This window comes from Oryzias latipes, chromosome 6, assembly GCF_053564925.1.
Source record: "Oryzias latipes strain Hd-rR chromosome 6, Olatipes_Hd-rR_3.1".
In the NCBI taxonomy this organism is placed as follows: domain Eukaryota; kingdom Metazoa; phylum Chordata; class Actinopteri; order Beloniformes; family Adrianichthyidae; genus Oryzias; species Oryzias latipes.
In genome coordinates, this window is record NC_136242.1 from 27,830,585 (window position 1) to 27,842,675 (window position 12,091).

Below are 12,091 nucleotides of genomic sequence, written 5' to 3' on the forward strand. Positions count from 1 at the left end.
TTTATGCTTTTAAGCACCATGGTACCTGTGTACCAGAACCTTTCCAAAGTGCAAGTGCTTGTTGTCTAACTCCAGCTCTGGCCGGACCCCCCAGCAGGACAGACTGATGATAACAGGTTCAGGATTATCCCTGATTTGACAAACAATGCAGTCCTTCATTTCTCCTTCTTTTGTTGGGTAGGCCCACACTGTCAGCTCCTAGAAGAACACAATTCTTTCAGTGAAATGAGGAAACAACGGTCAAAAAAAAAAAATAAAAAAAAAATCAAGACGATAGGTAAGGGGGGGGGGGCACCTGTTTCTGGTCAGGTTTGAGTGTCATGGTTGGGGGGTCCAGCAGAAATGTAGCAGCATGAGTGTCATGTTGGAAGGTAAAGTGGATCTCTGCCTCTAGACTTGAGTTGTTGTGAATTAAAAGCTTCACTGTGTTTTCTGGGTATCTGCCATCCTTGTACCTGAGCACAAACACGATGATCTGCAGTTAAAGGACGGAATCCATGATATTAAAGCAAATTTGAGCATGACTCTGTCCTCACCTGTCTCTGCTTTTGCTGCAGAGTAAAGGCCCAAACTCAAAGTATCCAGGTTTTATCACATACGTTTTCTGAAGGCCTTTCTGTGTTCGTGGTACTTTCTTACTCTTGGCAAACAAGGTCCTGTGGAGAAAAACATGCTAAATTCATGGTATAAAAGGGGAAAAAAAGGCACAATCAGAACAGCTTCTTATAGTTTTTTTTCTTCTTCTTCCTCTTTCGGCTTCTCCCATCAGGGGTCGCCACAGCGAACAAGTCGCATGGTAAACTTGGCAATGTTTTACGCCGGATGCCCTTCCTGACGCAACCTTCTCAAACTGGGCTTGGAACCGGCACAGAGGTAGAGAAGGGAAGAGGGAGCAGCCCTGAGTCGAACCCTGGTTTCACGGACGGAAGGCGCTGCAAACCAGCACGAGCTAAACCGGCTCCCATTATAGTTTTTTTTTTCTTAATGTTTAATAATTATAATTTTATGATTCTATTTTTTCAGCGGTGGAGTTCGGTCAAACGAAGTAGACTCACATGTAGTCTTTGCAGATTGAAGGGTAGCTGCACAGTCCTCTGCAGGTCAGCTGGTAGAGTTTCCGGGTCCCCACAAGCTCAAAGTTGAAGGTTTGCTCAAACTTTCCAGGTGTTTCTGAGTAGAACCAGACCTTCAGACCTACCTCCCCGCCAGCTGGAACAACCCATCGAAATGTGCTCAGGCTAAACAAAGAGTGCAGACAATCAATACACTTGAACAAAAGCAAAACAGTTGAAGTTTTGTAGTATGTGAGCTGCTCTTGCCTTCTTTCTTCTCGTGTCCCATCCAAGCTCTTTTCTCTAGTCTTGCTGGAATTTATTCTCTTGCTCTTCTGGACCTCTTTGACCTTTTGATGTCTGTCCTTTGGCACTGCGCTCTCTTTGAAACTGCTTCTTTTGAGAATTTTGGAGGCTGTTGACCCCTCCTAAAAGAGCACAAAACAGTCAACAGAATAATTTGGTTCTCAGAATGTGTGTTTATCAAATGTTACGATATGTTTTTGGTGGAAAATGAAAAAAACCTTTAGAGATAATTGTGTTTCCTCCTCTACATCTTTGCTCTCTTCTTCCTCATCTGGGATAGGGGGAAGCAGGAATCGGAAGCATGTCTGTTGAACCTTGGTTTGGTCTCTGTATGTGGGGAAAGGAACAACAGAGAACATAGTGGCAGGAGGTATCGGGGGTCCACCTGGTCCTAACCCCAAATCATCTAACACCTAAAGAAAGTAAAACAGTGTTTAGCAAAAATAAAACTGAGTGTAAGCATCAAGCCAGGTGTAAATAATGTTTGCAGTACCTCATCAGGTAGAGGGAGGGTGCTGATGAGCTGTTCTGAGGTACTTTCTCCATCGCCCTCCATTATTTTCAAGACAATTTGAGGAATGGCAAGTGAGGGCGACTTGTAGTCAGCTTCAGCTGATGCTGCTCTCTGAGTCGGCACTGGAGAAAGGTTCTTGAGGGCTCCTTTCCTACTCTTCTTAAGGACAGCAGGGAGCTGTGCAAATGGGGAGTGGTGAAACAAATGTCATCTAAAAAGCCTCCCCTGGTTCCACTAAACTAATTACTTCGAATCTGCTCAAACAAGAGGTTTTAGTCCTTTTACCAACTTAATTTTTTTAAACTGAACCCATCAAATCAAAACAGCAAATCAACTATGAAAACAAAAATAATTTGAAAAATTTGTATTTTTGCAAGCTTTGGCTACATGTGCCACTCCATTTACAACTCTTGGATGTTTAGAACCGGTTATTATGGCTTTCAGCATTCTTATTCTATCTGCAATCATAATATTACAAAGGAAACAGTTGGAGGTTCTAAGCCAGTCAAAACATCTTTCTTTTGCAAGAAGGGTTGCAATTTTTAAGTGAATGTATAGCTTATAGTTTGAAGTCTTCACTTCAGAGAAGTGAAGATACTTTTCGTTAGGAATCCAGTACAGAGACTTATTATTAACGACACAATTTCTCTCTTGTATTTGTCCAGTGTAATTGATTGAAAGAGATCCTGAAAAAAATAAATCACCTGTTTTCCTGTTGAAAACTCATCCAACCATGGATGGGTTTGACCTGGGTTAAGAGGGGCCAGCAACAGGCCCCTGGCTCGGTCCCAGTGCTGCAGAATATGTCCAACTTCAACCTGGCTCAGCTCATATTTGTTGAACTGACACTGTAGCTCATTTTCAACATGCTGGATAAAAGAGAATGTAGATCAGTGTGATAGAAAAGAAATACTGGATGCATTCTCATGCTTCCATTCAGTATTCTAACATCTACAGCAAATGCAGGATTTACTACTTAGTTGAGTCTTTTTTTTAAATCATTCTTGGATTCACTTTACTTTCAAAACTTGATATGCTATTTTTTACTGGTTTGTTCATATAGACATTGAATTTAAAAACTGCACATTTAGCGTCTATTTAATTTTTTGGATCATATTCTAGCATTGGCAGCAACATTTTTCATCCATGCTTTTTTATAGGTGAATTTAACCTCTTATTTTTAGACTTGACTTAATAGTACAGAAGAAGTTCACTTTTCATCTTTTAGCATTTTTAGCAAAAAAAAATCTATATATTCTTTCTCAATTTTGAGTTACCTATAATTTTTTTAGCCTGTAGTTAAGGTAATTGAATTCTTTTCAGGTGTAAAAAAACGTACCTTTTCTTCCTCTGGCTTTGGTAAATGTTGAGAAGTCTCAGTTTTGCTCTCTTCTGTTGTCATATGTGAATCCTCAGCATCATTGTCTTCACACACTACAGTCACAAATAGAGACATTTTTTTTTGTTGTTTTTAGGACTTTAAATGTCACAGACCACCTACTGTGTTGTGGGACTTTTTATTATAAGAAACAGTAAGGTCAAAAGTTCATAAAACCTGCAAAAATGTAAAGCTATCGTGACTTTTATTTTTTTTTTACAGTTACTTGTTGGAGTTTTACCAGTAACTAACGGAGACTCTAGTAGAAACTAAATTACCTTCCAGAAATTAAGATGTTTAGATTATGATTACAATAAATCGTACAAAATTCCTTGGAAATTATTTGGAGTTTGGATAATCTTACTGGACAGTAAAGCAAGACATTTTGTGCACTTTTACATAGCAAAAATGTAAATACACAGATACTTACAAAAGTGTAACCCCTCATTTATGGTCAGTTGTTCTTTTTCCATCAGACGTTCCTATGAAGTGTTTCAAAGGTCACAAGATCATCTCAGGTTTTGAAATTAAAAACTTACATTTCACTGTCAAAGAATATGGTTTTTATCTAAAGCCATGTTGCAGATGTTTGTGCACAGACCTCTGTTCTATTGACCTCTCCTTGTTCTGTTTGCGCTTTCTCTGCTTCCTCTGTGATTTGGTTCAAGTCTTTGTCTTCTTCTTTTGTCTTTGTGTCTGAAATCTGACAGTAAAACATTAGATTATGTATGACATTTGATCCAAACATGTTTTTGTTCATTAATTATGCATGTGCTATTTTATTTTGATTTTACATTTTGACTGATGACAATGTCTTGATTTTTCAGAGAAACTAAAATTTTCTTAAGTGTAGAGGTGTCCTTAAATAAAACTAGGCTTGATTAAAATATGATCAAACTCACTTTTTCTATCTCCAGTCTGTCAGTGGATTTAGGAGTCTGTAAACGTTTCATATCTTCCAGCCCCTTTGATAAATCATGTGGATCTTTGGTTTGATGCTCTGCATAGACCAAAAACATATCAGATGTAACCATATGTAATTGCTAAAGTATATAAAGATTTACCCTCATATTTTTTGCTTGGAAAATATACATTAATATTTAAGTAATGTCTTAGAAAAAAAAACTGGTTCCCACCTTCACTTGAATGTCGCTCTCTTGCATCCGTAAATGACTCTTTAGAGTTGCTGCAGGATGACATCCTTTGCACACTTACTGCAGACTAAAAAAAACAAATAAATTTAGAGCTTTGCAAATCAAAAAATCTGTTCTTTTTGTCTGTTGAAATAGGAATTTACATTTTTAAATGTCTAAAATTTAGTGTGTAAAAATAACAATGCTTTTGTATACATTTGTGGATTTTAAATTAGCATAAAAAAGCTCAGGGGAAAAAACATCTCCTACCTTTAAGTTTTCATGATTATGTGAAAACAATAATTAAAATGTAAAATATTCCATGACTGTTTCTGTAACCATTATCTTAAAGAACGAGTGTTATCACACACGGGTACATACATGTGCTGCTTCAAAGTTTTTCTTTCGTATTGAATCTTTACTGTCCTTTTTCCCCCCTTTTTTGCTCTTCTTCATCATGTTTTCTTCCTTCTGTCTCTGCAGCTCTTCCTCCTGTTTCCTCTTTTCTTCTTTTTCTTTTGCCAGTTGCTCGAGCTGCCTTCAGCACAGACATCCATGTGAGTACAGACATTCAAATCGAGCTATCTTTAAATAGTTCTCAAAATGACTTGAGGATCAGTTCAGGAGTCACATTTAGGATTGTTATTGAGTAACGCGACATTACATAGTATTTTTTTCTCATTTTGTGAGCTGTAACTCATGATCCACTGATTTTACAAGTCTGCAGCTGAGAGTGCTGTTTATTACAAGCAGTGATCTATTGGTGAAGTTTAATCTTCAGGTTAATGCACCCAAAAGGTCAATGTTTTTCTCTCTACAGATTTTTGATCAAAGTAAATGTCAAACACTGCAGCAGGCCTGCGAGTGTGGCCTGTGAGTACCTGGCTTTCTCTTGCTGAAGTCTCTTGATGTGTACTTGTTGAACACGCTCCTTGTCCTCTTCTGGCAAAGCCTCATATTCCTCATCATCCAGATCCTGTAGCCTCCTCTCTTCTCGTTCATCTCTTTGCTTTTGCAGAAACTCTGGGAAAACAATGGACAAGCTAACTAAGACGTTCCCACTGAAAATACTCAGACTGGTAGAAAGACTTTAAGTACATTTCACCTTCGACTTGTCTTTGCTGTCTCTCCCGTTCCTTCACAGCATCATAGGAGTCAGAAAGATTGACCACATAGATGTGTTTGCGGTTACTGAGGGCCTTCAGAACAACCAGCATCGTGCTAGATGCAGAGTGAGTGAACACTGACTGAAGGCCATCAATTACAACTCCATGGTGACAATCTCTTCGCTTTGGTCAGAACAGCGGCAAGGCAGCATTAGGAGATGAAGAGGAAACCATAAGTCAAATGTAAACAAAACACGTGTGAAATCTGTCAAGTTAAAATAATACACATCCAGAAATGTCTTGGTTGATTGTTACAACTGTGAGATGTGTTGTTTTATTAGAGCAAGGACAAACACCTGAAATCTTTCAGCCAGTATGTCAGCAAGCAGCTGTTCAGGCAGGAGCCTGCAGAGACTCACTTCTCCCTCCTTAAAAACAAATATAAACACATTTTATTTATTGAACCAACTTACTGCTTTTTTGACGACTCCCAGTAGGTAAAGCAAAAAATCATACCATGCAGATGACACTGAGAGCGTCTTCAGTGACCAGCTGAGCTGTGGCATCATTTTCCACAGAATCAAGTGAAGCTGAAATTGAGGATGAAACTGTGGCTTCCAGACATGCTGGAGGTCTGGGATCAGCAGCTTCAGCTGGAGGAACAGCATGTTATTGCATAGTGTTAGTTTACACAGGAATGTGAAAGAGAAACATTTCAAACAGCTCAGGTTTTCAATCACTTTTTTCAACCTTAGCCTCATGTTGGTTTTCCAACTTTCAGACTTGGCTGTCTGAGTGTCGCTGATGAGTTAGCAGTGGTTTCCACGAGGGTGTTTCAAAAATGTTTTTTAAATTTGAATGTGATTTTTAGACAACAAAAAAGATTAAACAATAAAAACCCACTTTGAAGAAAATGGCATTTTGGGGGTTTTATAATGTGTTCTTGTTCCATTTTTCTGATGATGGAGGACATATATTGAGTAAATTAAGTTAAAAATGAGTATTCCTTTATTCAAGTTGCTGTGAATCAGGAGCAGATGAAAAAAACGCCATTGGAAAAGGTTTGTAGGTGCGAAGTATAAGCTGCTACGGCAAGGCACAAGCTCCCTGCTCTTCCCCATTCTGATGCATCCACTTGAAGACAAATAGATTCATAAACATCTTGCATCTGGCTCAAAACTGTATAGCTGGATTGCTCCAACATCGCTAGCCATTTTTGTTGCACCAGTACTGTTAGGTTGGGGGGCTGTAAGCTAGTGGGAGAGCGTGTAAACAGAAGGATGATGAGAAGTAGGGGCAGGGTTGTGCGTGCCGCACCAAAAGTTCCGCCTATAAATCAGAGGGAAATTTCTAGTGAACTACTGCTGCCTTTACAATAGTAAAGATCACTTGGAATGTTTTTCCTATAGCTCAAAAGAGGATAAATTAGAATCTGCAGAACAAATTTTATCTAAAAAAAATCAACCATAATAGGTATGAGAGGCAAGAAGCATAAGAATTATAAGGTGACTTTTTTAAAGGGGCTGGTCTAATGTTTGAAGGTTTTAGAGCTCCTCCTTTTGGTGAAGAGAACTCAAAGCTTGAGATTGATCAGGCCTGCAAAGTAATCAGCAGTTAAGTGTGTGGATGGAGAAGGTGGATTGAGAAGGGGCTTGCAGGTGATTTGGCCTGGTAGGATCCACACTAAGGCATTCTTACCCACTTGAGCAGCCCTCCTCTGAGCACACCTTGCAGTCGCAGCCTCATATTTCTGGCGTGCTGTGATGCTTATAGCTGAGGTTCCACTTTGAATTGCATTTGTGACCACATCATCGATGCTCAGGCATGCTGCACCGTACCGGTGTGCCAGACCTGCTGCTGTGCTTCTTTTATCTGGAAGAAGATGAGTTTTAAAATCAACTTCTGCTCCTCTGGTCAACTTTTTAACCTTTCTGTTAAAAAAAACAATCTTTTTACCAGTCAGTGGTGCTCCATACACAATAACCGCAATGCCTCTGAGATTGTGAGCCATCAGTGCATCAGTTGACAGGTTGTATCCCATGTGGCGAGCAATAGATCTGAAAACAGGGCTCTTCTCCAAATCCCCCAGTCTCCCACTGCCCCCCTCTCTGCTCAATTCTGAAAAAACTGATGGCACAGAAGGATGAAATTCTAAAATTCAATATACCAAGTCAGGCCTTCTCAGCTGTTGGCTTCCTTCTACTTACATGTTTCAGTTGCTTTGGCCCTCATGCCACTGATCTCTGTCTGAGCGTTTCGTTTTGACTTCCTGTCTTCCTCCTGTGTTGCACCTCCTTCAGCTCCATCCACCTCCAAACCCACATTTAGCTCTGGTGAATCACAGGAAGAGGCAATTTATGATACACACTAAAATAAGTGTGTTTTTTGCTTATCTGCACCCTTAAAACAAGCAAAAAGATCCTTCGTGTGAATCTACCATTATCTCTGTGCTTAGAGGAATACTCTTTGTAGTATTCCAAGAGCTCTTTTGGAAGACCTTCTTCAGGGAGCCTCGGAGGAAGCAGCAAAAGGTTGTTCTCATTGTATTCCTTCATCAAACGAAGGACCTTAGAAAAATGGAAATAAAAGAGAAAACCCAGCAAAAGTAGGGTCTAGTTTGGTTCATTACTTTGGGTTCCTATGTCAGCTTAAACACAGATGGATTTATGACCTTTGTTGTTAATTTTCTCAGTTTGCTCAGCTTTTCAAATTAAAATTGTGGCAAAAAACCATCAATGCAAAATTTGATTTGTGCTTAATGCTTCAAACTTAAAACATAAATGATTTCATTTTAGGATGCATAATTCCATTATTTATGTTGGCAAAAACAGGTGAGAAAAGGGATCACAATACTCCAGTTTAGTTTAGAGTTAAGATATACCTTTTCTTCTTCTAAATACTGAGTATCGAATTCCAGGGAGTAAAACTCGACAGGGAAGGAGCAAGGGTTTCTGACTGTGACCTCAGCTTCAGCCTCAATAAAGCAAGGAAGACACGGATCCATTTCCAGTACGGACGGCCAGAACTCGAGCTGCGGTTCTTCACCCTGACCATGAGCTGCTATGAACACTCGCTGAGTGCTGTCATCCACGCAGACCTGCAGCCTCCTGTTGTATAAGCACTAAAAGAGACAAAACTAAATCTTTATCCTTGTTGTTATTAAAGACATTTTCTGTGCACCAACCACATCTTAAATAAAAAAAATTAAACTTAACAATACTTTTTCTTATACAGCATGCACCGCAGTGAGCTGAGTAATGGTATATTTGCCATATATGTTTGATTCAATAAACCATTGTGGCACAAACAAAAATTTTCACATTACTTAAGAGCATCTGATCTAACATAAAACAGTTTGTACCCCTTCGTCCGGAGTAAACTTGATAAAGACGTTGCTTCTTTCACCAGGGAGGAGCACACCAGAGGTGGGAATACATTCAAACACAGCTGGAGGAGGCTGCTGCTCCAGCATGGCTTTTCTGCGCATGTTCAGGGGCAGGAACTTGTCAATCTGTGACAACGGGACAGACATGTGTGTCACACAAAGGCTCAGAAGAATAATGCTTAAAACTGCAAACCATGTCGATTCAAAATGTGTCGCACCTTTTTAACTGGCTTCACCTCCTCGGCTATTCTCCAGCGACAAGGCACTGCCTGCTGGTTTGACAGCTGGATGGCCTTCATCTGACGGGCAGAGTCATTGGAAATCAGCAGAAAACATGCAATTCTTCGAAAATAAACATGAACTAAAATGCTAAACTTTAATACTGTTTAGATAAAGGCCCCCACAAACAAACTGAAGGTGTAGAAATCTTGAATCACCTGACACATGCCACACTGAACGCTGTCAAATTGCAGTGCGCTCTCAGACACTGTGATGGTTGGCATGGTGACCTCAGCGCACAACCGCACCCGTACAACTGGACCGCCTGAGACCTGCCAAACCAAGCACCTTCACCTTCAGCGCATAAAGTTGGCAAATTCACAAACAACAGATAGGAAAATAGCTTTACCTGTATTGGCAGAAGAACACAAGCATTGCCCATCTTCAGTTTGGCTCTTTGAGGGTCAAATTTAACAGAGAAAGTCTCAGCCTCACCACACGGCAAGTCCTTCACTTTTTTTAAATCTGCCGCAAAGCCTTCAAAAAAACGAAAACAAGGACAATAAAACATGTGAGATAACAGCTCCAGCACTGAGAAGCCTCAGCTGCCATCTTCCATGAAGATAATTTTGCTGAAGAATCTTCAAGCTTCAGAGTTGGTGAGAACACACTACAAATTTAACACAAGAGCCAACTATTACTACCCTCAGTTTCCTCCATGTTTGTACAAATAGAAAACTGTTACTGAGGTAATATTCTCTGTTTGGCTCTATGGATGACCATAAAGTCTATTCTGCTTTTGTCTTTTCTAACATGCAATTTAATTGATGAAAAGTATTGAATAGAAGTCAACACAATCACATACCTCAACAGATTAAAAAAAGTAAAATTTGAAAATTTGAAAGGAAAAAGTAGTTGAAAAAATGGTGTGAAACTGAAGTAATGGATGGGAGATGCTCTGTGGAACCTTCAGAGTGTAAATAAGCAACATCATTTGTTTAAAATGGCAAGGAATAAGGCTTCATTTTCTCTATTTCCGGTGTGTTGTGTAGATAAATGTCTGTAAATTGTTTTAATTTAGATTCTTTAGATTTTTTTCCTTCATTGAATATGATTTATGACTTTACGACTGATAACAATAATAGCTCACAATGTATTTAAAAATAGTTTGTAGAATGTAAAAAGGGGCAGTTTTTTTTATGATAGTTCTGAATCTAACTGCATACTTCCCATTGAAACGGAGAGGATGTTTCACCTGTTCCTGTCAGTCGCTTGCAGTTGGCATGAAAAGACACTGGGATGAGTCCATTATTGGTGACATTCACAGTCTGACTGACATCTTTGCCAGGAATGACAAACCCGAAATCCAAAACGTATTCTGGGAGCTCCAACCTGAAAACAGGTTAAAACATCAGTTTTATTTGAGTTTTTACTTCCTGCTCTTCACAGAGGAATGTTTTAAGATCATGAAATATTTCAAAATACGTCTAACACTATTTTTTTATATAATAAAAATGTATTTCTTACAGGCAGTTAAAAAAAACGAGCCCCTACCTTTTAAAAATCCAAAACTGATTTTTAATTCAACAGTTACATACTCGCTTAGGCTGTGTAGCTCTGGTGAGAAGCTGTGTGAATGGTGGAGATTCAGCAGAGTCTCTGATGTGATGAGAGCTTTTTCTCTGATTAGGATATTCTCCATTTCCATGTAAAGCAGCTCTTCATCCTGCCAACAACCAAGAGGAACATTAGGAATGAAAATGATAAAGAAAGTTTGAACATTTTGTAAAGTTACAATGATTTATCATCATCATCATTATGAACAAAAGACACAAAAACAACACACAAAAAAGAAAGAGGTTTTTGGAGATTCTCAGTCATACAGGTCATGCTATTGCAGGGTTCTGTTTTCAGGTCATCTGAAAAGTTAACTTGATTATGTTTTGCAGCACATCCAAAAATCTGAGATAAACACCGTCCATCCCATCCATTTTGTCAAGAGTTCTCTAGTCATAAGAGAAACTAAACAATCGTTCCTCCAAAGAAAAAAAAAAAAAAGAAAAGGCACAAAACAGAAGAGTTGCAACATCAGATAAGCAGTTCACCTGGAGAATGAAAATTAGACGAAAGTGCAAAACATTTCTAAAGTATGTGTAAAAAATGTTGTCTTTTACAGCTAAATCTAACTTTTTGAGGCAGGATGAGGATGGAAAACTTGGAAGAACGTCTACATCTGTATTGTTTTTAAAGTTTTGTTTTAAACAACAACAACAACAAGTTAGAATAACTTGTTCTTTAGTTAGAAAGGTACCTGTTGATTTTAAAAATTATTCACTTAAATTAAATTTTTTTGATGATTTTATTCTGTTTTGTATTTTTCTCACAGTCAGTTAAAAGGCTTTGAAAACAATACCAGTAAAACATTTAGGCATCATAAGTTAGTTTTCTAGGTGCAAAGATTTTATGGCATTTGAGGCCTATTTTGGCATTTGAAATGCTTTGAAATTTATGGGGATACGCTCCCAGAAAAGGTTGACGGCACACAACAATATGAGTAAATACAGAGAAGCACATACATGTTAATAGAGTAGCTCAACAGATCTTGTCAAGGAAAAATGAAAATGTGGAGAGTCCGTTCACAGATTAGAGGAAGAGGCAGCCTTTCAGATTAATAACAGTTGAGATGCAAAACTCTACCTGGGAAGGAAGAGTTAACATTTGAATAATGTGAGCCGATAAAAAAAACATATTAACTCATAATTTAAAACGTAATCATATGTGTGGTGTGTTGTTTTAGTACTGTGCAGACAAACAACTACAATGTTCCCATCAAAATATCAGCGAGCAATTGAGAAATGTGTCACACTTTTTCCCAAATGGTTTAAAGTTTGGGGCCAGTTTAACATTTTTTTTTATCTGTTTTTGCTTCCTGTAAAAAGGACCACCTCTTAAGTTGTTTTGAAGTCACTTGCAAAGCAGCAAAATGACATCAGAGAAG

The 12,091-nt window shown here is 38.6% G+C and overlaps 1 protein-coding gene across 3 annotated transcripts in view; it reads right to left on the reverse strand.

Annotated features, from left to right (window-relative positions):
* The window catches only part of hydin (HYDIN axonemal central pair apparatus protein), an 86,470-nt gene that overhangs the window by 24,788 nt on the left and 49,591 nt on the right, over positions 1-12,091 (reverse strand). For all 3 annotated transcript variants that reach the window (XM_023955964.2, XM_078948935.1, XM_078948936.1), the window contains exons 30-58: positions 10,692-10,819; positions 10,349-10,485; positions 9,503-9,630; positions 9,312-9,425; positions 9,093-9,173; positions 8,851-9,000; positions 8,371-8,610; positions 7,927-8,056; positions 7,697-7,819; positions 7,446-7,616; positions 7,188-7,361; positions 6,006-6,142; positions 5,846-5,917; positions 5,489-5,672; positions 5,265-5,406; positions 4,765-4,921; positions 4,387-4,471; positions 4,153-4,250; positions 3,852-3,953; positions 3,681-3,732; positions 3,212-3,306; positions 2,577-2,741; positions 1,852-2,049; positions 1,577-1,771; positions 1,320-1,480; positions 1,056-1,238; positions 537-656; positions 296-455; positions 26-198 (exon numbers count right to left, since the gene is read on the reverse strand). In XM_023955964.2, the coding sequence (XP_023811732.1) occupies positions 26-198; positions 296-455; positions 537-656; positions 1,056-1,238; positions 1,320-1,480; positions 1,577-1,771; positions 1,852-2,049; positions 2,577-2,741; positions 3,212-3,306; positions 3,681-3,732; positions 3,852-3,953; positions 4,153-4,250; positions 4,387-4,471; positions 4,765-4,921; positions 5,265-5,406; positions 5,489-5,672; positions 5,846-5,917; positions 6,006-6,142; positions 7,188-7,361; positions 7,446-7,616; positions 7,697-7,819; positions 7,927-8,056; positions 8,371-8,610; positions 8,851-9,000; positions 9,093-9,173; positions 9,312-9,425; positions 9,503-9,630; positions 10,349-10,485; positions 10,692-10,819 (4,055 nt within the window). The remainder of the gene's footprint in view (positions 1-25; positions 199-295; positions 456-536; positions 657-1,055; positions 1,239-1,319; positions 1,481-1,576; positions 1,772-1,851; positions 2,050-2,576; positions 2,742-3,211; positions 3,307-3,680; positions 3,733-3,851; positions 3,954-4,152; positions 4,251-4,386; positions 4,472-4,764; positions 4,922-5,264; positions 5,407-5,488; positions 5,673-5,845; positions 5,918-6,005; positions 6,143-7,187; positions 7,362-7,445; positions 7,617-7,696; positions 7,820-7,926; positions 8,057-8,370; positions 8,611-8,850; positions 9,001-9,092; positions 9,174-9,311; positions 9,426-9,502; positions 9,631-10,348; positions 10,486-10,691; positions 10,820-12,091) is intronic.